The sequence below is a fragment of the Hemicordylus capensis genome, chromosome 7 (genome assembly GCF_027244095.1).
Source record: "Hemicordylus capensis ecotype Gifberg chromosome 7, rHemCap1.1.pri, whole genome shotgun sequence".
Taxonomy (NCBI): Eukaryota; Metazoa; Chordata; class Lepidosauria; order Squamata; family Cordylidae; genus Hemicordylus; species Hemicordylus capensis.
Genome location: NC_069663.1, coordinates 25,569,886 through 25,597,230, shown reverse-complemented (window position 1 = coordinate 25,597,230; position 27,345 = coordinate 25,569,886). Strand labels below are relative to the sequence as shown.

The following is a 27,345-nucleotide window of genomic DNA, read 5'->3' as shown; positions in this document are numbered from 1 at the left end:
CACTCTCCTCCCCTGGCAGCAACCAGGCTGTGCGTTCTCCGGTCCTCTTCCCTGCTCTCCACTGCCAGTTCCGGGGCTCAGTTGCACACTACGGCTGCTATGCATAATTCACACTGGATAATGTCATTCTGTGGGCGTGGGCCAGAACCAGCTGCCACCACCGCCACCTCCTCTTCCTCCCCCACCATCTCCCAGCTCGCAGCTGGGTCTAAAGATAGCAACAGGGGCATGGATAAGAATAGCACCAAGCCCCCAGCAGCCCACCTCCCCTGCCCCAGAACTGGGAGCTGCGTTGTGACTGAGGATGCGGGGAGCTGACATGCCCTTCTCCACATCCCCCGTGCCACCTTCCCAAATCAGGGGGAGACCCAAATCACAAGTCTCTCCCCAGCTGCCACCACACAGATGTAAGAAAACCCTGTCTGGGCTTGCATGATTGAATATTGACCCGTGCAACAGGGTTGTCAAACTTGTGTCCTCCGATAATGTTGGACTACAGCTCCCATCACCCCCTGCCAGAGGCCATTGCAGCATTGTGCGAAACAGGATGCTGGACTAGATGGGCCTTGGGCCTGATCCAGCAGGGCTGTTCTTATGTTCTTAGTTGTAGTTGTAGTCCAACATCATCTAGGGACACAAGTTTGAGAACAACCCTTGCCATATGGAATAATCCCCTGCTGGTAAAAACGACTGTGTTGAGGACAGGCCTAGGTGAGGACCCTTTTCCCTGCCTGGGAAAAGGCCCCGGTGCCTGTCAAAGTTGAATAGGGAAAGGGCTTTTCCACAGGCAACCTTGTCATGCCCCAGGGTGTGAAAGATTCCAAGGGATGCTTAAAAGAGGCAGGCACTCTGGTGGCGAAGGTGTCCGGTCTTCCCGGCTCTAGAGAAGCGAACTCCGGCTCCCTTCCTAGCGTGTGGCAAACAGAATCTTTCTGGCACCCTTGGAGTGGGCGAAGGGACGGGTTGGCAGCTGCTGGGGCCCTGCAGGGCACGGGCTGCTATTAATAGAGGTATGCAGAGGAGCAAGATCTCACCTCGTGCTTGGTGCAAATGAGCAAATGGAGGGGAGGGGAGGAGGAGAGGCTGTTGCTGCCACTTGGGGGGTCTCTCTCTCTCTCTCTGCCTTACCTGCGGCATCCAACCCAAAGCTACTCCCTCACCTTTGGCCCATGGTGGCTGGGGGTAATGGGAGTTGTAGTCCGACAACATCTGGGGGGGGAAGGTTCGGGATCCTTGCCCTAAACCAGCCTGATGCCCTGAATCAGATGCACCAGAGACCTCCACTCCCGACCCACAGAGAGAAAAGAGCAGGGCTGTCTGAAATCCTGGTGAACGGCCAGCCAGGGTAGCCCGTACTGATGGGTCTGGTTCGGCTTTAAGCAGCTTCTGATATGAGTTGCCTGGCGTCTCCCGCGTCTGTTTCTGCAGTGAAGCCGCTGCCGCGAGGGCTGGATGTGAGCAGAGGCATTTTCATGTTGCAGTGTTGCAGTCAGCGAGGAAGGCTTTGGAGTTTTGGCCAAGTGCTTAACGGAAGAGGTCATATCTGGGGGGGTGGGGTGGGGTGGGGGAAGCGGCACCACCCAAATGTGGGCATGAGGAGTGGCGGCCACAGGTGACTAGTCGCCAATGGGGCCCAGAGCACCTGAGTTGAATGCTGCCGCGCAGGCATGCAGACCCAGCTCCTCGGCCAGCTAAGCTCCTTCTCTTTTTGCCTGAACTCCTTTGCTCATCTGGTGGGGACATCAAAGAAGCTTAGGGGGAGTTTAGGCTTGAAGTGCACCACAGGAGGTAAGGGGGGGGTGCTGAGCAGAGGGGGCTGCACAAGAGCCGCTTAGGGGATGGGTGCAGGAAGGGGTGGATTAGCAAACCGAGCGGAGCGGCTCGCCAGGGTGGCTGTCCGGAGCACTCCTTGCTTGGGCTCTGAGCGGGAGGAAGCAGCAGAGGGGAGCCGAGGTTGCTGGCTTTCCTCTCTGTGAGTCCGGGAGGTCTCCTGGGCTCTTCCGTGGGGCCTTCTGACACCCGGAGAGATCTTGCGCCACTCTCTTCCCTCGCAGGGGCCGGGCCAGCCAGATGGTGCCCAGTTAACCCCCACCCCTGCTTGAGAGAACAGATTAAGGGATGAAAGGCCAGTGCAGCTGACAGTGGCAGGAGGGGGGGGTGCGCCTGCGCATGCCCCTGCAGAGAAGGGGGGCGGGAGAGAAGGCTCCGCGCTTTGCAGTGCCTCTTGGGCCTAGACGCCTGGGCACATTGCTTCCAGCAAGCTGGGAGTGGGAAAGGGAGACCAAAGTTGGAATCGAGAGGCTGCAAAAGGGGTTGGGAATAGGAGGGCCTCTGCAGCCGGGTTGATGATGGACGGGGACTGTTGAGATAACCAACTTGAGATTTTTTAAGAATGAAATCTAACAATAAAATAAGCAATGCATTGAGCTGCCGGCTCCCCCCCCCCCCCATAACTAGTTCTGTGTCTCAAAGAGCAGCCTGGTGTGCAGGCGCTGAGCCTACAAAGTTTCTCCTATCATGGCGGCAATGCAAGTGAAGCTCTTGTTTGCTTGATGTTTTAATTTGTACAGTATTACAGATTTAGTACATAGATGGTCATAAGGGTAGAGCTTTTACTTCTGTTTCTCAGGCTGCTCTTACAGGGATGGAATTGGGGCCTGCAGAAAAGAAAGTGGGGGCACCCTACAAGCCCCCAGACCGGACTGAGAATGCATCCTCAGAGCTGAAAGGGGAACCTTGCAGTGACAGCCAGGGAAATGTGCCTGTTCCTCCCCTCACCCGCACCCCCCCAACACACACCTCCCATTACCCAAACAGAGAAGCCACCAGAAAAATGAAGAAAACATTCCTTTTTAATTGCATACCTTATGGGTTTGTGTTTTTTGGTTTTTGTTCATTTTTTAAAAAATCACATTTGCTCATTAAGTATTTACATCACGGCAGCCGTGCAAGAGAGAATGCAGGAAGCCCTTCCTCCCTTCTCTTCTCCCACCCCTATTGTTTGCTTTAAACAAACAAACAAACAAAACAAAAACCCAAAAAACCAGCAGCAGCAGACCCCGCCCTTCCCCCTGAAAGCCATCCTGCTGGTTCATGCATTTTCATCACCTGGTCCATTTTAAAGGCGTCAAAGGCAGAAGTTTCCACGAACCCCACCCTTTTGCTTGCACCATTAAGTGTGTAGAGAAGTTTTTACGCAGGAGCCGGATGCAGGGGGAGCGGGAGGAGGAGGAGATGGAACAGGCCTCTGCTCTCCCCGATCCTGCCACCTGGCTCCTGAGGGGCTGGATGTCCCCAATCAGCCCTTAAAGCAAATGTGATGCCCCGTCCTCTGAAAAAGAGGGGAGGTTGTGGAAAGCACCCGCTGAATATTGCATCGTTAACCTTGGAGGTATTGTGGTCAGTTCAGTCGATGGTTTTTGCATTGGCGACACCAAACGCGCCGAGCCTCCTTTCCCCGCGGAATCAAACATGCTCAGACATAGGCAGATTCGCTCGACTGTGTCCGTCCGAGCGTAGGCACTTGGGCCAACGAGGAGAGGTCCTTCTTGCGCACCTCACAGATGGATTTCCGCCTGGCCTGCACGCCCCGGATGGCCGTCTTGATCTTGCGCCAGCCAAGGTGGTTGAGCTCAGCCAAGTTGAGGAGGACGCAGATCCCACTCACAGCAAACATGAAGACCAGGAAGACGGTCTTCTCAGTGGGACGGGACACATAGCACTCCACCTCTTTGACGCAAGGGTAACGGTCACACTCAAAGATGGCTGGCACATTGAACCCGTAGAGAAAATACTGTCCTGCCAGGAAACCGATCTCCAAGGCATTGCGGAAAACCACCTGGAGCAGGGAAGGGGAGGAGAGGTTTACCTGTTTGGTTGGCCGGCCGGCCCGTGTGGCCTAGCTGGCATAAGGCTGCTCATACGCTTTCTTTAAAAAACAAAACAAAACACGCTTTGTTATTGGATTGAATTGCTTGTAAATGGCGATTCAGGTATTTTTAAAATTGATTTTGCAATTGAGCTGGTGTTTGAGTAGCCTTTTCTTGTAATTTGTTTGGATCTGCAGTCTTATTTGCGGGGGGTTTTAAGCATATTGTTAACTATACTGGTATGAAGTAGGGGAAGAAGAAAAAAATCAGGCATGGGGTTGGACCTGTGAACTAGAGAGAAAATGTTACAGTTGTGGACCTATGCAATGAGGTGTACACACAGGGAAATCCAGAGGTATCGTGTGCCCCCAAATTCAGATGAAGTCTGTTGACTTCCCAGGAGGAAGAGGATTCAGTGATTCTTGAACTCCCACCACATTAGTGGAGGTTGCTTAATTCCCAAAGCTCTGCTATGAACCCCACCTAGGGATACCGAAAGGTGCTCTGGGCAGCTACTAAGCGGTTGTAGGGGTGCAGGGCTTTCAGAGCGATATTCTAAAAGCCCATGCGAACCTCCACCAGCCTGTAGGCTTTGGTTAACTGTCAAGGTCTGCCGCGGGATATTTGGCTTAGATTTAGTTCTCAGCCTTGTAGAAGCAACTTCTCTGCAATCGCGGAGCTGTTCCTGGTCCTGATTTTTCTTCTCTGCTTCCTGCTCTTTTAACTTGAGTTCAGCTTCATGCCTTTGCCTGCTTTTGGCTATCCTCTTGTTACCACCCCTGCCTGGGTAGAAAGGTCCCCCCCACCTCATTCTAAAGTTGGGGATAGAATCTGGGTGGGGTGTGCTCCTCCTACCCAGCTGGGGCTTGACAGATGAGCAAGCTTCCCACCTCCAACCTTGCATTTATCTAACACACCATCAAATATTGGGAGTGCCTGAAAACATCCTTGCCCTTCTGTCTAGTTCCCTCTTTGTCCAAACAGCCAGGGAAGGACCACTTCCACAATCATTGTGGTGTCCAAGCCGCAGAAGTTACACCTGGCTGGAGGGGGTTGGTAGGTGAAGAAGATGGCAGGGGTCTTGCTGAATGATAGAAGGCAAAGGGGGTTCAAAGAGGATGCAGGGGTGGGCACTGCTATACTGAGGGAACCCATAATGGAAAAGGTGGACGTGGGACTTTGGAGGGTCAAAGCATCATGAAGGAAAGCCATCCTGTGAATAGGACTCTTGGCATTTGGGACTAAACAGTAGGAGATTTCAAGAGTGGACATGGATGCTGTGGGGCTTGAAATGGCAGCCCTGTGGGTCAGGCACTGGTTCCCTGCGTTCTGCCCCACTGGTTTTTTTGGGGGGGACTTTTAGGCAGTTCTAGCCATTGTCACATTTTATTTTCAGATGTATGCTCTGCCTTTCAACATAAATATGACCAGAACAGCTGGTTACTCCATCTTTGAAGGGTGTGTCCCAGGGAGGAGGAGGAGGATGATGACTCCTTGCCCAGCCCTAGACATGCTTGTTTAGAGCTCTGGATTCAGAAGGTGACCCTGGAGAGCCAATCCCATGTCACTGCCTGCTGTGCAAAACTCCCAAGATGTATATACTGCCTTAGGTTAGGTTCTTATGAGAGGCAGTATATACATTGAACAATAAAATAAAGACCTACTGCTTTCTCTCAGGCTGAGCATCTCTACTGTCCTCCTCCTACCTGCATCAGGTTCTTGCTGGACTGAGTGCAGAGAGCCAGGTGTCTACTGGGAACAAAACAGTGGACGAGCGAGGAGCACCGCACCCAGGCCGGCTGAATGTTCAGAGGCATCCAAAACGTTTTGGCAGGGGCCAAATGGATGTTTTCATGTAGGAGCAGCCCGGCTGGTGAGCAGTGGCCCAGATGTGACTTGCAAAGCCATTCTGCCTGGCCCAGGTGGCCTTAAATGTTAAGGCACAACATCACTGTGTAAGAGTTTAACTTGCAAGGAAGAAAATGGCTTCTGCAAGATCGTGTGAGAGAGGGAGGGAGCCTGGGTGGGGTGGGGAATACCAGGCAAGTGACCCCAGAGTCCCCCAACCCACCCAGGACAGCTTAATTCTTTGCTGAACTGCTCTTATAATTGGGGCCTAACTGTGGTTTCAGCCAGAGCTGCCTCTAGATGGGTTAGTGCTGAGATTAGCCCCACATGCAGCCGCTATTAACTTGGGGCCCAAAGGACTGGAAAGAGCTCCATTGAAATGTTAGCCCTACCCTGAAGCAATGTGGGATGTCTGGGGTGCCAATAATTAAGGGGGAGACAGAGTGCCATGAGGCACAATACACAGGAAAGCTCTCCGGTGTGAACTATGTTGAAACGAACAGGAACGGCATGATAATAAGGTAGCAAGAAGATAGTCTTCTCAACCTCACAAAAAAACAAGTAGTGCATTATTCTAGAGATGTGGCTGGTAATCTGGGGTGGCTGGTTGGTTTGAAAGGTTATTGCTGTATAGGGGTAACAATGCCAGTATCTCCACCAGTGTCCCCTGTAAGAGGGATTCCCAGATGTTGACTACAACTCCCACAATCCCCAGCTGCAATGGCCATTGGCTGGGGATTCTGGGAGTTGTAGTCAATAACATCTGGGAATCCCTCTTACAGGGGACACTGATCTCCACCCCTGCTGATCCTCCTAACCCTGATGGACTGGCTTGCCTCCTCTCCCTCCCTGAACTTGTGGGGTGCAAGTGACTGGCACTCTGAATCAGTGTGAGATTATCTGCTGTAGCACTGCAGGTCCTGGGGAAAGTGGACTCCAGACATTTTCTCCACAGTATGGCTATCTGCCTCTTGGGTCTCAACCCCTCCTTCCAAACAAGTATGCTATAGAAACTAGAGCAATACCTGGGCACATTTTGCTAGATTGTGTGTGGGGCAAAATCCCTTAGGCGCCTGCTCCTCTTGATATCACCTAGAATGGCCTTGGCCTTGGGGGTCGCAGCATCACAGAGCTGGCTTACATCAGTTCCTTCTCTTTCACAGCCCCTACATCTATCTTGGGAGTGCTGTTGCTCAGCTAATTATCCCACATCTTAATGCTGGGGTGCGAGTGGAGAATTGAGGCGTATAATCAGCAAAAGAGAAACCTCCAGCCATTTGGCGGAGTCTCTCCTCTCCCAGATCTGCCAAGGACTGACCTGGATGATGTAGAAGCGGGAGATACCCTCCTGGCGCTTGACCTTGGAGCTCTTGGGGGGCCTCATGGGGGTGCTGGGAATCTCCTTCACCTCCAGGCAGTCGGGCTCCTCCTTGGATGAGCCATCGGGGTTCTGCACCAAAATGCCGTTCACGTTCTTCACCTTCTTCCCATCGCGGATGCAGTCCTTCTCCAGCAGCGGGTAGAGGAAGGAGTACCTCCGGTCCCGCTGCTTGGCCGACTGGTGCACAGAGTAGGTGATGAAGCAGAGGCTGGGTGTGCACACCAAGATGATCTGGAACACCCAGTAGCGGATGTGTGAGATGGGGAAGGCTTTGTCATAGCAGGCCTGGTTGCAGCCCGGCTGCAGCGTGTTGCACATGAACATGGTCTGCTCGTCCTCGTAAACCGTCTCGCCCACGATGGCCACAATCAGAATGCGGAAGATCACCACCACTGTCAGCAGGATCCTAGGAGAGGAGAGAGGAGAGAGAGAGAGGTGAGAGGCTGAGCTTCCCCGTTCCTTGTCATTTCTGGACTTGCCCAGTTGTAGGTTTAGACATGTGAAGCCTTTCATGGGGGCTTCACAGAGTACAGCCACCTTGAAACAGAGCCACCTTGCTGCAGCTAAGCAGGTCTTGGTGTGGTCAGTGCCCGGATGGGAGACCCATGCATGCGGCCTTTCGCTCAGTGGTAGAGCATTTGCTTTCATGCATCTCCAGGTGATTGATTTGATTAAGTGCCATCAAGTTGGTGACGACTCTTAGCGGCCACATCTCCAGGTAGGACTGGGGGAAACTCCTGCCTGAAACCTTGGAGAAGCTGCTGCCAATCAGGGTATTGTTGTTGTTATTCTAATTAATTAATTCTATTTCTATACCGCCCTTCCAAAAATGGCTCAGGGTGGTTTAAACAAAGAAACAAAAAATAAATAAGATGCATCCCTGCGTCCCCAAAGGATGGACTAACGGTCTCAGTATAAGCTAACTTTCCTATATTCCTATGAATGTGCTCACTTGAAATACACCCGGGAGACCCAGGGTGAGGAAGTGACCAATGCTAACAGTCAGTGGTGTTTGGCTCCCAAGTAGGACACAGTGAGGAGAAGAACCATGAAGAAAGCCCTTGAGATTGTGAGCGGCGGCTGAGCATGTCCTCATCAGGAAAAGCATCCAGCCCGATCTGTCACCAGGCAGTTCCCAGACAAAGCAGTGAGTGTGGATGTGGGTATTAAACCTAGCTGAGAAGCCAGAGTTGGGGGCAAGAGCAGGTTGCTGGGTGGGGGCCAAGCATGGCAGGTGAGAGGGCAAGAACCCTCTTGTGGGTCCCAGAGAAAAGAATAGAATCAGTCCCCGTGTCAGAGTACCTGGCTTATGAAAGAGAAGACCTGAACCCCAACCTGAGGCTAAATTACTGAATGGGAAGTTAAAATACCTGACAATTGGCAACCCTTAATGTTGGGGGTGGGGTGTGTGCAGGCTCTGAACTAGGACCCCTGGATTCAATTGCAAGCTTTCAGTGGATGGCATGGCCTAGTGGTTTCAGAAAGCTGGTGGGGTGAAGGTTATATTTCTCTGGTTTCACATTTGAGGAGAAGGCAATATGATAGTGCTGGTAGTTTGGGAAAATCCAACTCTACCGAGCTTATATTTTCTGCGCATAATTTCCAAAGAGAGGTACAGGAAGTCTGCCCTGCCTATAAATCATGCCATTGGGTGGTGAATGCCCATTAGGGGTATCCAGTCTTAAGGCAGAGGACAGATTCTGGCACCAAAGATAAGTTCTGGAGCGGAAACCTACCTCTGATTTAAGTCCTAGAAACGTATTTTTCCTACTCAAAGAATGGAGGTTGGTGGGGAGATTACATTGGTTAGAGATGGAGGGAGGCAAATCTGAGGAACAGTCAGAAGGAAAGTACCTGTCCTCAGTGCACCCAGAGACACAAAAGTTCTCTGCTTGCATGTCTTCCTTTCCTCTCTCATTTCTATTCCTGGCTTTCATTTCACACCGGAAATGTGTTGTGTGGGCAGGTGTCAGAGTGTATATGTGTTCCTGGTTCTTGTAACAATTTGGAGTTCTGGTGGAACTTGGTCTGAAGCCCTGAACTGGAGGGAGGAAGAAGGCCACGGTGGGAGTCACACCCCACCTTCCTCAGGGTGACTCAAACTTGTCTACCAGAAGCAAAAAACTGGCTTGAGTGCACCACAATTTGCTGAATTCCCTCTGGGCCAAGCGACTCTGAAACTGGTTGACCAGAGATGTTGTTGATGACAGTATTACTACTGGGCAGACTTAGTCATGACTAAAGCCCACTGAAATTAATGGGACTTCTTTCAATCATGACGAATGTGTCTTTCACTGATTTCACTGGTGCTTAGTCATGACTTTGGCCCTGTTCAAACATCAAAAGTACAAACCGACAACTGCAAAGCTTCAAAGGGAGATTGCGGCCTGAAATTGCTGGATTACAATTTATCAGCAAGTTTGATTGTATATGGCTGGGACTCAGTGGAACCAAGGTTTGCTGTCTGGTTTCAGGGATTTAAATTAGCTCATCAAAGCTAGGAAGTTAGTGTTGTCACCAGTGACTAGTTGTTTATGGTCACACTGTCTGCATTACATCCATTTGAGCTTTGCTTGGAAATGCCACAGGCTTGGCCTTTGACCCCATGGTTTACCCTTTCCCCCCCTGTGTGTGTGTGTGTGTGTGTGTGTGTGTGTGTAATATATAATCTCTGCCAACTGGGGATCACACTTCATCTGTCTGCTCCATGAAAGCTTATGCCACAACAACTCTCAGAGTTTGTTTTTTAAAGATTGGGGGTGGGGGGCACTGTTTGAAAATGAGAGAGGGTAGAGCATCTATCAGGACAAAGGGAGACTTCCTAGGTGCTGAAGAGGAGAAAGAATGGAGAGCCATAGTCTTGGGTGTATAGAGGAAGAGGATGCCAAAAAAAGCCAAGGGAGAGTGTAAGAAGAATAAAGGAAGGCAAACTAAGATAGGGCAAAAGAGACCAAAACTAGAAGTTGAGACAGGGTGGACAGAGGAGGGGGCCTTCCTCTGCAGGGTCTAGGACTGGTTGCTGTGAAGAGTGGATGTTGGCATGAATGGACCACTTGCCTGGCCAAGCTGGCAGCTCTTGTGCATTAAAAGCGGTGTAAAGGTTGCATCCATCCATCCATCCTTCCCCCGCCCCTGCATCCAGCCAGCTCGGCATCGGCCCATCCCACCTCCATCCACCTTCTCCTTCCTATAGGCTGTTTGCTGCCCACTCCTTTGTCCCCTCTCAAGAAGGCTTGGCTTGTTCAGCTGCCTGGACCCAGCAGCCTGCAAGCACTTTCTCTGTCTCCCTCCCCGCCCCCCCCACCTCTTTTTCATCCCCTCCCTCCCTCCCTTTTTGACTTCCTTTTGGAGGGGGTCAGCCTATACACCCCATTTCCATACTTGCTGTGCTCAGCTTCTTAATTCTGAGTCTCTGTACCTCTCTCTTATCTGGGCATCTGACTTGGAAGATCCTAGGTATGCGGGGGGGGGGGGAGGACTAGTTGTGGTTCCTTCTTTCAAAGAGGCGATGCTTTGTTTGTGCTCAAATACATTTTAAGGTGGGTGTCTCCCCCCCACTCCATATTCATGTAGAGGGGGGGTGCCTCTGCCCCTTACCAACTCCTCCTTCCCTTGCCTCCCCTGTAGGTGAAGCATCTAAGTTCTTGGGGCAGGGACCTTTTCTGTGCTTAAAACTTGTACCTGAGTGGCACTGTTTAATATGCCTGGGGCAATTCTGTGTATCAGTCCAATCTTCCTCAATCGAAGTGTTGGGGGGGGGCTGCCCCTGCCCTCTTCCCCCACCTGGCCACATGCCCTGGTTGAAAAGGGCTGAGCTCAAAGCCAGGCATCAGGATGGGGCAAATCCATTTTTGGCGTGTGTTGGACTTCCTCTTCCCACATACAAGCACTCCACTTCCCCGGGTGGGGGGGAGGCAAAGGGAAGCAGGGATCCTGGCTTTTAGGATCCCTTGGCTGCCTCTCTAACCATTACACCCTACTCGAATGCCAGAGCCAGAGGGTGAAGCTAGGGGTCCGGTGTGTGTGTGTGTGTGTAGACACATGCTCGTGCACGCGCGCACACACCCCTACCTATGCCCGTCCAAGGAATCCTCCCCCTTCCAGAAGTGCCCTTTCCACCCTGTGGGGAAGAAGAATCCCAAACGGCCAGCCCCACTTGGAGAGCGAGGGAGAGAAGAGCCCAAGCCTCTGGTGCTGGCCAGAAGCAAAGCACGGCAGGATCCCTGCGGCGCCTCTCTCCGGCTGTATCGAAGGGGGAATCTTAGCAAATGCACCTTTTCTCCCCTCGACAAGTGGCACTTGCCGAAATTCCCTCTTCTGCCCAGCCGCAGCCCGGCCGTCCTCAGCAGGGGTCACCCTCGGGTCTCTGGCACGCACCGGCACTGACGCCGCGCTCGCTCGCTCGCTCGCTCCTTGGCGGCTGGAGCCGAGACCCAGGCGTCCGGGCCGGGCTGGCCCAGCCGGGACCCCCTTCCCGTGCAAGCGGGAGGGCTGGACTCTCCTATCCCTCTGGGGATGCGAGGCTTCCTCTCCTCTGCGCCCGCCCCGCCATCCTCCAGCAAGTTGCCCTAAGCGGCTGGCCCCCATGCCACGCGGGAGGGGTGGTGGTGGAGGAAGCCCCCGCCGCCGCCGCCGCATCCGCATCCGCATCCCGGCGCTTGCTCACCCACCTCCCTATCATCGTGGAATGCTGTTGCACCGCAGCCTCCAGCAGCCTTTCCAAAATGGTCCACTCTCCCATCGCTCCGGGCTGGACGGGTCTCCCCGCATCCGAGTGCTCCGCCGAGGGATGGTTGCCGCGGCCACCCGGTGCCCCGCGCCGCTGCCGCCGCCGCCGCCGCTCAGAGCTGGCCCGGTCTCTCCATCATCTGCGGGAAGCGGCGCAGCTGGGGCGGGCTGGGGCATCCGGGCGAGGAGAGCGCCCCGCCGGCTTCATCCTCCTCGCCAGGCGGCGGCGGCGGCTGCTGCTTCTGCCGCCGGGGAGCCCCTCTGCGCCGCCGTCCACCTGGGCTGCTCTCAAGGGCGCCGCCGAGGCGGGAGGAGGAGGATTACGCGCAGGAGGACCCACCAGCGGCGGCGGAGGGGAGCAGGTGGCGGGTGTGTGTGTGCGCGCGCGCCTCGCCGCCGCCGCTGCCCTCCCCGCCCCCAGCCTTTAATCGCCGCCAGTGCCCGGAGAGAGCGGTGGCGGCGGCGGCGGCGTCGCCCTCCCTCGCCGCCTTGCCCTCCAAGGGGGATCTGGCAGCTCCAAGACGGGAACGGGCGGCGGTGTCAGCCGGGCGCCGGGGCGCGAGCAGGCAGGGCGAGGCGAGGGGGACCCCGCCGCCACATGCAGCAGCAGCAGCAGCAGCAGCGCGCCGGCAGGCCAGGCGTGCGGTGCGCGCGCTCCCCGGTGTGGTGCAGGGCCGGCTTTCTCCGCACCTGCTACTGCCTGCGGGCGGGGGGTGCAGTTTCCCCCCTTTCCCCAGTTTCCGTCGGGGGAGGCGGGCTGAGCCTTGGCTAAGAGCTTGTTGCTGGATGCCCGCAACCAAGTGCGCTCCAGATCACTGGTGTCTTGGAAACCCCCCCCCGCCCAAACATAGACATGTGCGCTACATCCCGGTTAAAAAAAAGGGGGGGAAGCAAGCATCCCCAGGGATCCAGCTACTCCTGAGCCATAGACTTTTAAAAAGTTAACCTCAGTGTGTGCATATATAATTAGGCGCTCAAAAGACAGTATGTTGTCACTTCACTCATGCATCAGTGATATACACACTGTGTTACTCTTCATCATTATGCAAACGGCGCTATTGCTGCAATGTTGCTGTGTGGGCACATGGACAGCAGCGCCAGGAGGACTACTGCTGAACCTGCACATCCCTGGCAAGCAATATTTCAGCAGCCTCCGCCGCTGCAGTCTCTCTCACACGCTGAGGAGCTCCCCTCTGCTCGCTCCAGCACCACACGATCGCCTATCGATTGGCATCTGGCTGGGAGGAGGGACCTGCGGGCGGCAGTGCCTGGCAGGATTTCTGCTGCTGCCCCCCCCCCCCGCGTGCGCCCACGTGTGTATTGCGGTGCTGCCAGAGGAAACCTTGCAGAGCCCCCAGCTTGCACAGCGAAACCTTCTGTATTGCGGCAAGGGGTGTTCTCTCTCTCTCTCCCTCCCTCCCCCCCCCGCCCATCTAGCACAGGATGGTCAGCACTGACTGGCAGCAGAACTGCAAGCTTTCAGGCAGGAGTCTCACCCAGCCTTACCTGGAGATGCTGCCAGGGATCGAACCTGGGACTTCCAGCATGCAGGCCTGCAGGTGCTCTGCCTGGGCCTGAGCTGCTTCCCCATCCTCTATGGGGTGTATCTTACAGCATTCACAGGTAGTTTCCCATCCAAATGCAAACCAAGGCAGGCCCTGCTTAGCAAAGGAGACCATTCATACTCACTACCACAAGTCCAGCTCTCCCCCCTTGAAGACTATCCGGAAACTGCAGCTAGTACAACATGTGACAGCTAGGATTTGATCTGGATCACATCACACCCATTTTGAAAGAGATGCACTGACTGCCAACCTGTTTCTGTGTCCAATTCAAGGTGCTGGTTTTGACCTTTAAAGCTCTTACTGGTTTGGGCCCGGGATACCTGAGAGACAGCCTGCTCCCAAGAGTTGCTGCCCACTTGCTGAGGTCATCAGGGGTGTGTGTGCTCCAGGTGCCGACAATGAGGGAGGCCCGGTTGTCATGCACGCAGGACAGGGCCTTCTCTGTGGCTGCATCTTTTAATTAGCTCTGTATTTTTAGATTTTAGCTAATATCTTAATTGTGTGATATATTTGTAGTCTTGTTTTAAGTTTTGTGTGAACTGCCTTGAGATTGTTTTAATGAAAGGCAATATAGAAATTTAACAATACATCAATCAATCAATCCCTGGTATCTCCAGGTAGGGCGCGACTCCTACCCGGAACCTTGAAGAACTGCTGCCAGTCAGTGTTTGTAGACCATACTGAACTAAATGGATGGATCATCTGACTCGGAACCAGGCTGCTTCCTCTAGCCCAAGGGGCTCCCAGCCTCCCTCCCTGCATGGGACTGGACAGTCCATCCGCCACTTGTCTGTGTTAGAATTGCCCACGCTTTGCTAAGGCTTGGGATTTCCCATTGTTTCTCTTCATGCCAAGAAAAGCTTCGCGGGCTAATCCTGGCTCCAGTCCGTGGAAGCTTCCATCAGTCTGCCTGCCAGCGATGGAGTTGCCACCAGACTCCTGGTTGTTGGGCTGCTGAAGGTCGGCCTGCCAGGCAGCGTCTTCCAGGGCACAGTAAACAAAGAGAAGGTTGGCGCTCCTGCCCCCCATCCGCCTGTTCTTCTGATCCATCCACCCTCCCACGCACCTCCCTCTTCTTCTCCCTCCTCCCAGCGCCTGCCTCATCCAGTCTTGCCAAGGAGCCCTGAATGATGCAGGGGGTGCATCTTGGCTCCGTCAGAAACTGATCCGTAGCCCCACCCAGTGGCTTTGTAGGCTCATTTCACCATCCATACCTTATGAAAAATGCACGTTTTCCCAGGCTCCAGAGATTAATTTCTGTATCAAGGGGGGAAAGTGCCATATTAAAGAGACCCAGACGCTTTAACCCAGCCTGATTAATTTGCTGTTTAGGAAGTCAGTTTGGGTAGGGTCCAACTCCACCCTAAATCTGTTTCATGGTTGCAACTTCTATTTCTTTTGTTTGTTTGTTCAGTTAGTTATTTTTACATTTCTATCCTGCTCTTTCTCCAAGGACCCCAGAGTGGGGCACATGGTTATGTTTATCCTCACAACAACCCTGTGAGGTAGGTTAGACTGTGAGAGAAGTGACTGGCCTAGAGTCCCTGAGTGAGTTCCATGGCTGAGTGGGGATTTGAACTCGGGTCTCCTCAGTCCTAGTCCAACACTAACCATTACACTGCACTGGCCAGCACCTGCTTCCAAATGCTCATTTATGGGTGCATGCTTAGAGCAGGCCCCATAGCATAGAGCATGGCTCCTATGTCTAATATTTGTGAGTCACAAGGCTGCCACTGGTTTGGGTGCCCACATTTCTGTTTCCTGTGGCCAGCCTGCACAAGCTGTGACCCTACCGAGACCTCTCAGGCTGCTGAGGCGGGATGGGACCCGTTTATTGGGCTCACGTTGGGTGGATTCTGAAGGGCCAGTTGAAGGACCAGGAGGGAGACGGGAGTTTGGGAGAGTGGAGCGATTGACAGGGAGACGTGGCAGCCGAAGCGGAAAGTTGACTGAAAGAAGTTGGGGAGAAAGACGGAGGGAGGAGGAGGAGGAGGAGGAAATGTGATGATTGATTGATTATTTAATGTATATACCACCTGACTCCAAAGGCTCCAGCAAGTTCACAAAAACAAACAAAACCAACTCTTAAAAACAGCAATTAACAAATTTGAAACATTCAGAAATGGCAGCAATCAAAAAATTTAGACAGCAATTAAAATTTAAAATATTCAGAGAGGACTAAAAGCCTGGCTTTAAAAAAAATACTGTCTTAAGGGCACTTTTGCAGGCAGGTAAAGATGTTCAACCACGCGCATGTCTAGAGGGAGCGCATTCCCCAGCCCAGGAGCGGCTACGAGCCTCCGGTAGATGGAGACGGACCTCTCTCGGTGACCTCACTGTGCAGCGGGGATCATGCTGAAGGAGGCGTTCTCCCTGGTAATATCCGATTATGGGAATGTAGTAATATGACAGTATCCGTTAGTAGCGTTACTGTCTTTTGTTTGTTAACTGACTAAAACCAAGTGCTCTGCCAAAAGGTGATGTGGAGTGTGGTATAAGAAGACCCATCGGACGCCCTTGCCTGGCTCAGGCCGAGATGTTATTTGGGACCCCTACTCATCTCTAATGCAGAAGGGGGTGGCGGCCGTTCATTTTACATATTAGTTGCCCCCTGGGGACCAGAGCCTTGTGTGGGACTGGGACCCCCAGGTATTTATTTATTTATTTATTTATTCATTCATTCATTCATTCATTCATTCATTCATTCGATTTTTATACCGCCCTTCTGAGCTGGCTCAGGGCGGTTGTCACCAGGGTGCAGGATTGATGCCAGAGCTTCCGCTAGGCCATAAGACACAGCAGGTCCTCTGTGTTTGGCTTGGCGGACCATTGCCATGAGGCTGTCTGGGGAAGCCCACCTCAGCCACCTCCCCGTGTGATGCTGTTGCCGCCGGAGTTCCTAAGCAACTGTTGCTATGGAGACGGCAAGGTGGCGGGCCGGTTGCTGGGGCCTGACGTGACCCAGCTCTCAGGCTCTCATTGGGTGGGCTCTGAGCCGTTTGCCAAGCAAGTTCGCAAGGGCAAGGGAAGGATTAGATATATTATTTTCCTTCCTCCCCACTCCTGCCCTCCTGCCTGTGAACCTGAAGTGCCCTGGATATCCAAGGGACCCAGGGCCACCCGGGTGGCTGGAAAGAGGCTTGAGTTTGCCTCAGGGGAGGAGAGAGAGCTGGAGGGAGCGTGAATTTGGAAATTCAAAACAGGCTTTCATCTTTCCTAATCAGATGGCAACCGTGGCGGAGATATGGCATGATGCGGTGAAACCAGGAGGGCACCCAAGAAATGGGGAAGGAGGTCACCTGGGGAAGGAAGCAGAATGCAGGGGGCGGCGGGGGGGGGGGACGGTGTCGGTGAGTCAGGGTCTGAGAGACACACCCCCATCCTCCTTTTCTGGGATGTGAGTCCCAGCAATGCCCATGGCGCTGTTCTCCCCCGTGAAATTGTAACCTTATCGCTACAGGAGCAAACGGCCACCACCATCCGCTTGTGTATGAGAAGGTAAAGAGGTGCACGTAGGGAAATGCTTTGGGGTGACCCCAGGGAAGGTCGGGGCCAAGCAGCCAGCGAGGCCGTGCTGCCCTCTTTCCAAGCGGAGCCTGTCCTCTTTGTCCCGGGGAGCTCAGTAGCCATCGGGCGCCTCTGAGCTTCAACTCGGTCAAGCGCTGGTTTGTTTGCTCTGTGTCCCTCCAGGGCTGCTGATCCAAAGAGGGACCCACAGGCTGTTTCTGAACAGCTGGGACACTGTTGCCACACAGCCCAGATAGATTCCTCCTGATCTTGGGATCCGCTGGTAGGAGAGCTGGTCTTCTGGGAGCAAGCAAGAATCCAGCAGGGCCCAACCTTGGTTTGCATTTGGATGAGAGACTACATGTGAGCACTGCAGGATATTCCCCTTAGGTGTATGGGGCCGTCCCATCTGCATGCAAGCAGTGGCGGAGCATCTGCTTGCTTGCATGCAGAAGGTTCCAGGTTCAGTCCCTGGCAGCATCTCCAGTTAGGGCTGGGGGAGACTCCTGCCTGAAACCTTGGAAAGCCACTGCCAATCAGTGTAGACCAAGGCCACTGTGGCTGAGGATGATGGGAGTTGTAGTCAAACAACATCTAGGGACCAGGTTTGAGAACCCGTGCCCTCAGGGGAATATCTTACAGTGCTCACATGTAGTCAGCCATCCAAATGCAAACCAGGGCAGACCCTGCTTGGCAAAGGAGATAATTCATGCCTGCTCCTACAAGATGAGGTCAAAGGCTTGTAGGCATGCAGAGCAGGGAAAACAATGAAAATCTGTTTCCAAAGAGGCTGATGTTCTGCCTCTGAACGATAACCTTTTGATTAACTCTTCTGGAACGCTGTGTCTTGGAGACCCAGGTACACAGCAGTGCTGTTTGCTTAACGACTGCAGTAGTGGTGTGCCACTGTCTGAGCCAGCTGGCCGCAGCGAGCGGACCAAGGCTGCCATGTTTGTTGGCTGGGAGCCTATCTTTCTGAGGTTGGAGGAGAGTGGTCACTGATTTCGCAGTGGTTTCCTGTGGAAGAGGCCAAATGCCTCCTTGAAAAGCAAGAGAAGGAGCCGCTACCCCATCAGAAACGTTCTTCTCTATGACTGCCATTGTGCTGAAATTAAGAACATAGGAAAGTGCCTTCCACTGAGTCAGACCATTGGTCCACCTAGCTCAGGATTGTGTACACTGACTGGCAGCAACTTCTTCAGTGTTTCCAGCAGGAGTCTTTCCCAGCCCTACTTGGAGATGCTGCCAGGGATTGAACCTGGGACCTTCTGCATGCAAAGCAGATGCCCTACTACTGAGCTACGGCCCCGGCCCCGGCCCCGGCCCCGGCCCCTAAGTAATAGATTGAAGTCGAGTCAGTGCCTGTCCACTGGGGAACCCCACAGATACCACTTTAGCTCCATGATGGAAGAAAGGCAGGGAAGGAACTGTGGGCCAAATGAGACATGAATGGAGGAATCCGTGATTAGGATCTCTCATGGTGGCTCCTTTGGTTTTAAAACAATTAGCAGCCTCATGGGGCACTCTTGGAGACCGGGGAAGCAGCAGAGGGTGTTTGACCTTTTTCCTTGAACGCAAAGTCTTGAAGGCTTCATTTTGCAGAGAGGGAAATGGAGGAGGAGAGATCACCGTTGATCCAAGTCCTGGGCAAAGGCGGCCCTTCTTGAACCCATGTCCAAGTCCAACTCCCCTGACATGTCTGGCAGAGAAATGAAGGTGGGATGGAGTTGGGAGATGGACACCTGCCCATCCTCCACACCTCTCCTGCTAATGATGCTGGGGGCTGTTTCCTGTCCAAATTTCCCTGGCTTCAAACAACTGGGTGCCCTTCATCTCAGCCAGAGAGGGAAAGAATCAACAAGGCCTGTCGTCCCTGCTGGCGCCACCTGGGGAACTGGTTTCTCCTCCCAAGTACCTTCCAAGAAGAAGAGGGACCTGGGGGTGGAGGTGAGGGCAGAGAGGGCAGTCAATATTGACGGAGGCACTTGGAGATCTAAGCGAAATGAGCTCATTGCATTCTTGAGGAGTGCAGGGGTGCTTTGGGGTTAGGCCAGGAGGGGAAAGCGGCACTTCTGGAGGCTAGCTGGTCACAAAGGATGACAGAAGCAAAGGTGTGTGTGTGGGGGTGGCATTTAGGGAGGGCTGGCATGTGTGGATGAGCCCACCTGTGTGCTTCCGATCACGTGTGATTAATCCTCAGGAGAAGCTCTGTCTTCTGCTCAGCTTACTAGTTTTGCACTCTGAGAACCATCTTGGTTTTTAACAATGAAACATGCCTCTCTGCCATACCCTCGAGCACTTCACAGATGAGAACTGGGGTGTACTCCCAGCACCCCGATCCATGTGTGAATGTTTCCGCCATTTAAAAAAAACCCACAAAAGCAGAGTCCGCTGATCTGCTGCAGATACCATATGTACTTGAATCCAAGACTAGGTGTCCCCCTCCCCCGCCAGTTCATTGATGTTAGATATTTGGGGGGGTCATCTTAAATTCAGAGTCCTTCCTTTTGGGCAGACAGGTACAACCTGTATTTAGCCTGTAATCTTTAAAGTGGTGTGTGTGGGGGTCATTTCTGATTTTTCTCCTATTTGGGTAAATACAGTGCACTAGCAAGGCCGGGGAAAGGCTGGGCTGGAATCTGTCCCTCTGACATTTCTGTGTACAGCAACCTTTTTATAAAGGGTTAGGGTTAACCCAAAAGTAGAACATCCCTTACTGTGGCTGGAGATAGGAGTTAGACTGTGAGCACACAGTGGTTAAATTAAAAAGTGAAAGGTTCTGAGGAAGGTTGAGGCTTACTTGACAGCTGCCTCCTCCAATCTGCAAGCACTTTCTCCTAACCCCAGGTGGACAGGGCTGGTGGTGGTTACTTGGTGGCAAGGGTCTGAACTCTGGCTTAAACTAAGTAAGGTCTGCTGGGTTTAGCTCTTAACTCCTCCGCCTTCCCATGCAGTGGTAGGCACTGAGAGAGGCTAAGAAACATCTGATGCCAATTTTACCTTCTTGCACAAGGTAGCACTTCAGAGCAAAGAGATTTCCTCCAATCTGTAAGGTGAGGCTGCATTCGGAGCAGCTGGGGTCGAAATATGCACCCCCTTTCCTGCTTGGGTACATATTTGCCCAGTGATTCTTAATAGCCCAGACATCGTCACCATGAAGTTCTGAACAGATATTTGCACAATGCAGCTGGTGCCAAATCATTCTAGAAGTCAACAAAGAACGCCCAGGTCTTGGGACAGAAGCCAGCCAAATATTGACTGAGCAGAGAAATGCTGGCGGATGTGGCAGTGGCCACGGAGGCCATGTAGTTGCCCCTGGGTACTTTCTGAGCAGGCAATTAAGTGCTGGGGCTGGAGCCTCCATTAAAGAATGGAGCTTAATTAAAAGGCCTTCTACACAGGACACATATCCAGGGCCGGCTTATCCACTGAGCAGACCCAGGTGGTCACCGAGGACTCCGATTCTTGGGGGGCGCCACTCTTCATCCTTGCCTTTAAAGCCCTCTGTGTCTTCCCCCTCATTCATTTCTGGCTCTCATATCCTGCTGGGGACCTTTGCTCCGCCAGCTCTCCCACCCTCAGCCCTCCAAAGGTCCCCATCTCCTTCAGCCCTTCCTCCCTTGCTGCCCCTTTTTCCTGAGTACACCTGAGTGATGCCTCATCTCTTTCTTAGCAAATTCAAATCCTTTTTTAAAACCCATCTTTTCTTTGAATCCTTAATCCCTTTACAAAGGTGTAACCCAAATAACTGCATAGTATTCCAATTTATTCCCGCCTCCTTTCCTCCCATTCTGTTATCTTCCTTGTATCACAATCTTTTAAAAACATTTAAAAAGTTTTTTTTAATGTTCTTGTATTTATTGCAACTTTATTTTGTACTGAAGTACTTTTAATTGTATGTTTTATTCAGTTATTGTTTGAGTGTTCTACTTTGTGAACCATCCAGAGAATAATTGTCATGGGGCAGCCAACAAATAAAGTTGTTGTTGTTATTGTTATCTAGATTGTTAGCCACTTGGGGTAGGGACGTGGCCTCCCATTCTTTGGAAATGGGACAACTGAACAACTGAACAATGTTGTCATACCAACGAAACGTGACTGTACCCAAAGTGAGTATTGCGCCTTTCCACTGGAACAGTTCTGACGCACCATCTGTTTTTGGTTCAAAAGAATGTGAACAAGGGCGCTAATGTTTAAACATGTACTTTTTGAGATGCTGTTCTGGTCTGCAAACAAATTTATTGAGAAAGAGAAACTGTCCATAATGCACTGGAATAGCATCATCCAGGATCATAGTTACCCCTCCACACTTTCCTCTTGGTCATAGCATTGTATAACAAAATCCAAGACAATGCCCATTCTGGAAAGCTCTTCTCAGTGCCATAACAATATTAGCCCTTGAACTGTTTTAACAATTACGTAATAATTAAACCCAATTAGGAATAAATTGTTTTAAGCAATTAAGATCGTGTTTCATGAGGAATTCTTGAGACTCGGCATTGGTCTATGCCGAGTCTATCTGAGTGAGACCCGTGCTAACTAACCTGTGCTGACTGAGGAAGGGACACCTTTTAAAGTGGTGATATCACCACTCTCTTGGGGGAAAGCAACTGGCCCTATCCAACCCCAGCACAGCATCCCTCCAGTGGCTGCTGCTGGTATCTGCCTTATGTTTCTTTTGATATTGTGAGCCCTTTGGGGACCGGGGACCATTTCATTTATGTATTTTTCTTTGAAAACCACTTCGTGAACTTTGGTTGAAGAGAGGTATACAAATATTCAAAGTAGTAGTCGTCGTAGTAATAGGTCTGCACAACTTATACCTATCAAGTAAAATGCAGGGAGATGGGTGGGTTAGGGAAATAAAACCCAGCTTGATAATGCTCTTGATATTAGGTGGATCTAGGCAACCTTCTAAAGTAAGATTTCCCAAACTTATCCCAAAGATTTTCCAAAACCAGATGTTGTTGGACTCCAATTCCCATCATCCTCGCTGCAGTGGCCAAAGGCTGGACACCCCTCTCCTATAATGCAGTGCCAGTTTGTGAGCAAGCATGTGAGTCTTCCCATCTCTTCCCCCTGAACTGCTTCTCCAAGTGGAAGCAGGAGAAAGACTGTCACAAAGCTAAGTGGGAAGGGCAGGTACTAGACCTGGTGTGGAGGCTCTGTGGCCTTTCCACTGAGAGACAGCCCCACCACCAATGGCCTCCCAAGCCCAGGAACAGCAATAAGGAAAAGGTTCTCCATGCAGAGTTGGGAGCTTTTGTGACAGCAGCAGACAGCAGGCCCATTCTTTCCCTCTGACCTCCCCTTGCATGCTCAAAAATTCTAAGTTCTCAATAACAGATTGGGCCGTTTGCAGATGTCAAAGATACCCAGCATTTGGTGGGCTCTCACTAGAAAAAATAGAAAGCTTTGTGTACATGACTCAAAGAAGCATGATGTGTGACTCCTGTTTTCTTGACATCACTCAAGTAGATGGATTGGCTGTTAGTCAAAGGAGAGAGAATTAAACTTTAATGCTCCAAAAGTGCAAGCCAGGGCTGAACAGCAGCAGATAGATATCACACTGTCATTGCCTTCTCCAAGGCTTCTTAAAGGGCTCCTTCCAAGCATCCCTCGTTGGAGACGGGATGTTGGGATCGATGGGTGATGGAAGGCAAAGAGACACATGCACAAAGCCCAGCTGGCACCATGGTGAGTGTTTCGTGCTGAAAAGCCCTGGAAGCCTTGGGTTTTATTGCCAATCTTGAGACATTTTTGATTTTCTGACGCCTGTGCAATGGCATGATAAGGCACGTGGAAGGCGTTTATCCTCTGGATACTGTTGGTCCAAGATAAGGCTATTTCTTTCCTTAGATGCTGGTAACTCAGCATGGCTTCCTGCAGCAACAAGAGGTGGTCCAAACTTGCTCCTTCAGTGTGGTCCCTATTTATGGGCTACCATAGCTTGCCAAATATCAGGCCACTCTTGAGAGCTTTTATGCCAGATTGAGGGTCGGTGCTGGGGCTGGGACTGGGAGACAGATGCTGGGAGTTTGGGAGACTACTTTGCACAAGTCCAGGGAGGTGATAAGAAGCCCCCATCAGGAGCTTCTCCTCCACCTGGGATTCAGCAAAGCCGTAGCCCCCTGGGTGAGAAGCCACGCTACTGTCGCAGGCCTGGTGACCTCCCTGCCCTGGACTGGCCTTGGAGTCCGGATGCTTGGATTGCTTCTTCATCTTGTAGCGATGGTTCTGGAACCAGATCTTTACCTGGTTGGGAGTGAGGCGGGTGACGGTGGCCAAGTGTTCACGCTCCGGAGCAGTCAAGTATTTCTGCAGCTCAAATCTCTTCTCCAGCTCGTGCACCTGGGCCCGGGAGAAAAGCACCCGCCGCTTTCGCTTGGAGGAGTTTGTCGCCAGGAAAGGGGGCGATTTCATCACCTCGCCAAGATAGCCCAGGCAGTCAGCCCCCGGCACGCTAAACCCCGACGGCCCCACATACCTGGAGACTGGGAAAGAGAACAAGGAGAGGCAGGAGGACTTGGTCAAATGCGGCCACACCAAAGGCAAAATGGGGAAAGGGTTCTGAGCACTGACCAGTCTGGCTCACCAGTTACTCTATCACGGAATTGCTGTGTAAAAATGATTGAAATAAATAGGAGAAAGACTGTGCTTCAGAACCAACTGGCACCAGGCAAACATCTTCATTAAAAACTGGCAATTTACACTTTGTGTCCCGAAGTGTGGGGATTATGAAGTAGCAAAATTAAGATGGAGGTGGTGGAGAGGGGGCCTGTATAATTTCAAGACTGTGGGGTGGGACACAATACATCGACTCACAGCACAGAGCCACTTTGCATGCATACCTCTGTGGGGTCCCTCTCAATGCATGCTGAGAGGGACCTCCAAGAGGGAGTGTGCTATTTCCCCCCATGCCAGTGGGGAATTGATTTATATGGATATTCATATACGGAATATTTAAAATATCCCGTGTTTGTCTGAAGAAGGCAGCACTGAACACAGGGAGGATTTCTCTCCGGCCCAACCAGAGAGACGGACCAGGCAACTACCTGGGGAGCTGAAATCCTGGGGGCACTGGCCACAGTCATGAACAATTCTTTGAGCGAGAGAGAGAGAGAGAGAGAGAGAGAGGGGGTCTGCCTGCATTTAAGGAGGAGGTGCACAGAGGCTGCAATACCCCTGGCATTCTGAGAGCCGCCTCTGGTTCCCCATATTTGTGAGGCCAGCGTGATGTAATGGTTAGGGTGTGGGACCCGGAGGCCCAGGTTCAGATCTCCATTTGGCCATGAAACTCATTGCATTACCTGAGACCAGCCACCCCCTCTCGACCTAACCTACTTCTCGGGGTTGTTGGGAGGATAGGAGAGGGAGTAAGAACCTTGATGCCACCCTGAGCTCCTTGGAGGAAAGGCCAAATATAAATGTAATTAACGGACAAGCAGAGGAAAGGCGGGGGAAAAGTGGCAGTGGCTATAACTGAAGAGAAGAAAAATATAACTGGAGGGGGTGGAATTGCGTGGTCATGGATGTGCAATTGTTTTATGTTCCTCAGCATATAAGAAGACACAGATAGTATGTGGGAATATTAATTTGCTTCAGGCAGCAAAAAGCAATTGAACTGGCCATGGGTATTCACTAGTGGGCAGAGGGCATTGTCTTCAGAACAAAGTCCCTTGACTCAAAGGTATTTCCATGCAAGATAAAGCACCCACCAAAAGGAAGAGGGTTGTCTGATCTTGTCTTCCTTTGGATCTTATCATTTGGGCCTGTACTAAATGTACAGTGTTTCTGTTCTGATGGATTGTTCTTACAGAAGTTTGTGTCTACATAAGTGGAGCAAAGCGTGCCAAGAATGTGTTATACATGAATTATATTCAGATACGGAATCGTAATTCATGTAATCTAGAACATGATTTGGGCATTTGCTTTTATTCAGGGTCATGGACCCAAAGCAGATTATGTCAGTAAAAATGATTCAACTGTCATAAATTTCATAGCTATAATGCAATGCAACATATTAATTTATGGCATTTCTACCCTGCCCAGAGAGCTGCGGACAGTGTGCATGGCTCTGACCCTGGATGATGTGGGCACCCTGACAGGGGCACCCTCAAGGGAAGTAGTCTGCAGGGGTGCACAGCCAACCACTTCACTGCCGCCGCCCCCCCCCCCGGACCGGCCAGCAGCCCAGTAGCCTCTGCACATCCCATTCACCCATCATCATGACCGATGCTTTTGCTAGGAACCACCAGGACTTAATTGAGAGGCATGCATCACTTACGCGAAGGGTAGGGCCCATCTGGAGTGCTGGCATACCATTCGCCATGGGCCACCCCATTCCTGAAGCTCTCCTGAGGATAGGCAGGTAGGTCTGCTGGACTGGGAAATGTTCCTGGGTAGCACCCGAGCACGGAATTCTGAGAGATGCAGTGGTGGGCGAGGGAGAACCGGGAGCCCCCCCCAAGGCCAGGCTGGTGGTGGGCCCCTGGCATGAACTGGGCAAAATCGTCCAAGGCGTCCACGGCAAACCCTTTCAGATCTTCCATGGAGGTTGCTGCAGAAGCTGAAGGCTTTGGAGCCGGACGGAGGTTTTGTTTTTTTGTTTTTTAACCGCTGCTGACTGGGCTCTCCCTTCCCACCAGGCTCCAGACAGATTCTGCAGTGGGGGGCGGCAGCCGGGGCATTCTCCTTTTATCTTACAGTCTGTACCTTATCAGGAATTATGCACAGGCTCCACCTACCACAATGGGTGTTGGAGGGGGGAGAGGCCAGCCCCCTCTACTCAAGAGGCTAATCAAACAATAGGAAGGAAGAAGCGGCAACCTCCAAGTTACTGGAAGTTTGGAAACTGGTTTGGAAACTCCCTCACAGAGAGCCGAGGAGGGTGTAAAAGGGGCCCAGTTCTCGACTCTGCTGACTATTTTGGAGGTCTCTCCGCCAAGACTATGCTAGCATCATTTTAGACCACTGGGGTGCCATACTTTTATTTGGGGTGTGTATGTGTGGGTGTGGTGGTGGGGTTTTTTGTGAGTTTTTATCTGGTTTTAACTTTATTGTTATGAAGCTTGTTAGCTGTTGGATGGGGAGAGGCGAGATGCAAATGTCTAAAAATGATATGTGGGTGCAGGCTGTGATCACTGCATAGGCCAGATATTGGCACTGGGTGCAGCTTCTCTCCAGTGGTTGGTTGGTTGGTCCAGTTTGTATACAGCCCCAAACCTATGTCACTGGGCAGTTATGGTTGCTGCTGCTGTCTACCTTTGTTCCTTTTTAGACTGTGAGCCCTTTGGGGACAGGGAACCGTCATTTATTTATTAATTTTTCTATGTAAACTCCTTTGGAAGCTTTTGTTAAAAAGCAATAGATCAATAGCAGTAGTACAGATGATCCTTTCTGCAGAGCAATGGCCGAGCTCTCACAGAGTGCCTGTTCCATCCTTTCATTGGGGCTGTGCTCAGTAGAACGTTCCAGTGGGTTGGGTCATATATTACCAGGATTCACTGATACTCAGCTGCTTACTTAAAAAGAGAGAGAGAGATTAAAAAAACAGAGATTCTCTGGGACCCAAATTCCGTGAGGAATGTCTAAATATATAACAGGAGGCCATTCTAAACCCAGCAGAGATTTGTTTTTGGCCATCATGCTTTCAGATCTTGCCCATAAATAGAACCCTGAGAAAAAGCTGGGATTTTTGGAGTGAGAGGGGAGGAGGAGAGTATTTCAACCTGTTTTCCTGCAGCAAGATTCCCTTTTCAGTTGGGCATGGTTTCAATTTTTAAAAACAGCTGTGAGAGGGATGGCCTGCTCTTTCTTCCGTGGGGCTCCCCACCAGTGATCAGGCCTGCTTAACCTCAGCAATGCTGCAGCAGCCCGTCTTCCCAAATATCCACTGAGCCCCTCTGAAGTTTGGCACCTTTCGGAGAAAATGAAATGCCTCAATTGCATTAGCAGTTGTGGGAAGGAATGTGCAAGCTAAATCCTGCTGCCTCCTGAGAAGGGCTTTCATCCGCAGATTTGCTGTACAAGCAAAGGGGGAAACTATAAATATCAGGAGCTTAAACAGAGTTTTATTCCTACAAAGACTTTGGAGGGGGTGGGCGGGGAGGCTTCTCTCAGACGGATGGCTTTGTCTTTTGCAGTGATCACACCTCTCTTCCCAACACAAGAAGCAGTATGGAGCAGTAGGTAGAGTGCGAGAAACATGACAAAACTGCCGCTGATTTCACAGGAAAGATTCAGCAGTAAAGACTGAGCTTCACTGATCATCCTTGCCAAAAAAACCCATTGTTTTGCATTGTGCAGTTAATGTGCTTAGATTTGGTTGTTCAGTACCTTTATATTCCTCCTTTCTGGAATCCAAGGTGGTGTATGGAGGCTCCCAAGTGAATACCTAAACAACGAAAATTTATATACCCCTGAGACGGAGCAGGCTCAGGGAGCA

General features: G+C 51.7%; 1 protein-coding gene and 1 long non-coding RNA gene across 2 annotated transcripts; one reads left to right on the top strand and one right to left on the bottom strand.

The window, feature by feature from the left end:
* Positions 1 to 2,834: 2,834 nt before the first annotated feature.
* LOC128332528 (gap junction delta-2 protein-like) lies at positions 2,835 to 12,183 on the bottom strand. The gene is made up of 3 exons (XM_053266858.1): positions 11,769 to 12,183; positions 7,036 to 7,504; positions 2,835 to 3,838 (listed from the first exon to the last, which is right to left on the bottom strand). The coding sequence occupies exons 1-3, from the start codon at positions 11,837 to 11,839 to the stop codon at positions 3,476 to 3,478; spliced, it is 903 nt and encodes a 300-aa protein (XP_053122833.1). The 5' UTR covers positions 11,840 to 12,183; the 3' UTR covers positions 2,835 to 3,475.
* An 8,721-nt stretch (positions 12,184 to 20,904) lies between these two features.
* LOC128333353 (uncharacterized) lies at positions 20,905 to 23,568 on the top strand. The gene is made up of 3 exons (XR_008310923.1): positions 20,905 to 21,007; positions 21,845 to 21,954; positions 23,241 to 23,568. It is a non-coding gene; the product is annotated as an uncharacterized LOC128333353 (long non-coding RNA).
* Positions 23,569 to 27,345: the final 3,777 nt, after the last annotated feature.

Bases quoted from the DNA above. Each gene is read 5' to 3' on its own strand.
- LOC128332528 (XM_053266858.1), bottom strand. From the start codon at position 11,839: ATGGGAGAGTGGACCATTTTGGAAAGGCTGCTGGAGGCTGCGGTGCAA. The intron at 7,505-11,768 runs GTGGGTGAGCAA...CTCCTCTCCTAG, and splicing joins CATTCCACGATGATAGGGAG to GATCCTGCTGACAGTGGTGG. The intron at 3,839-7,035 runs GTCAGTCCTTGG...TCCCTGCTCCAG, and splicing joins CCCGCTTCTACATCATCCAG to GTGGTTTTCCGCAATGCCTT.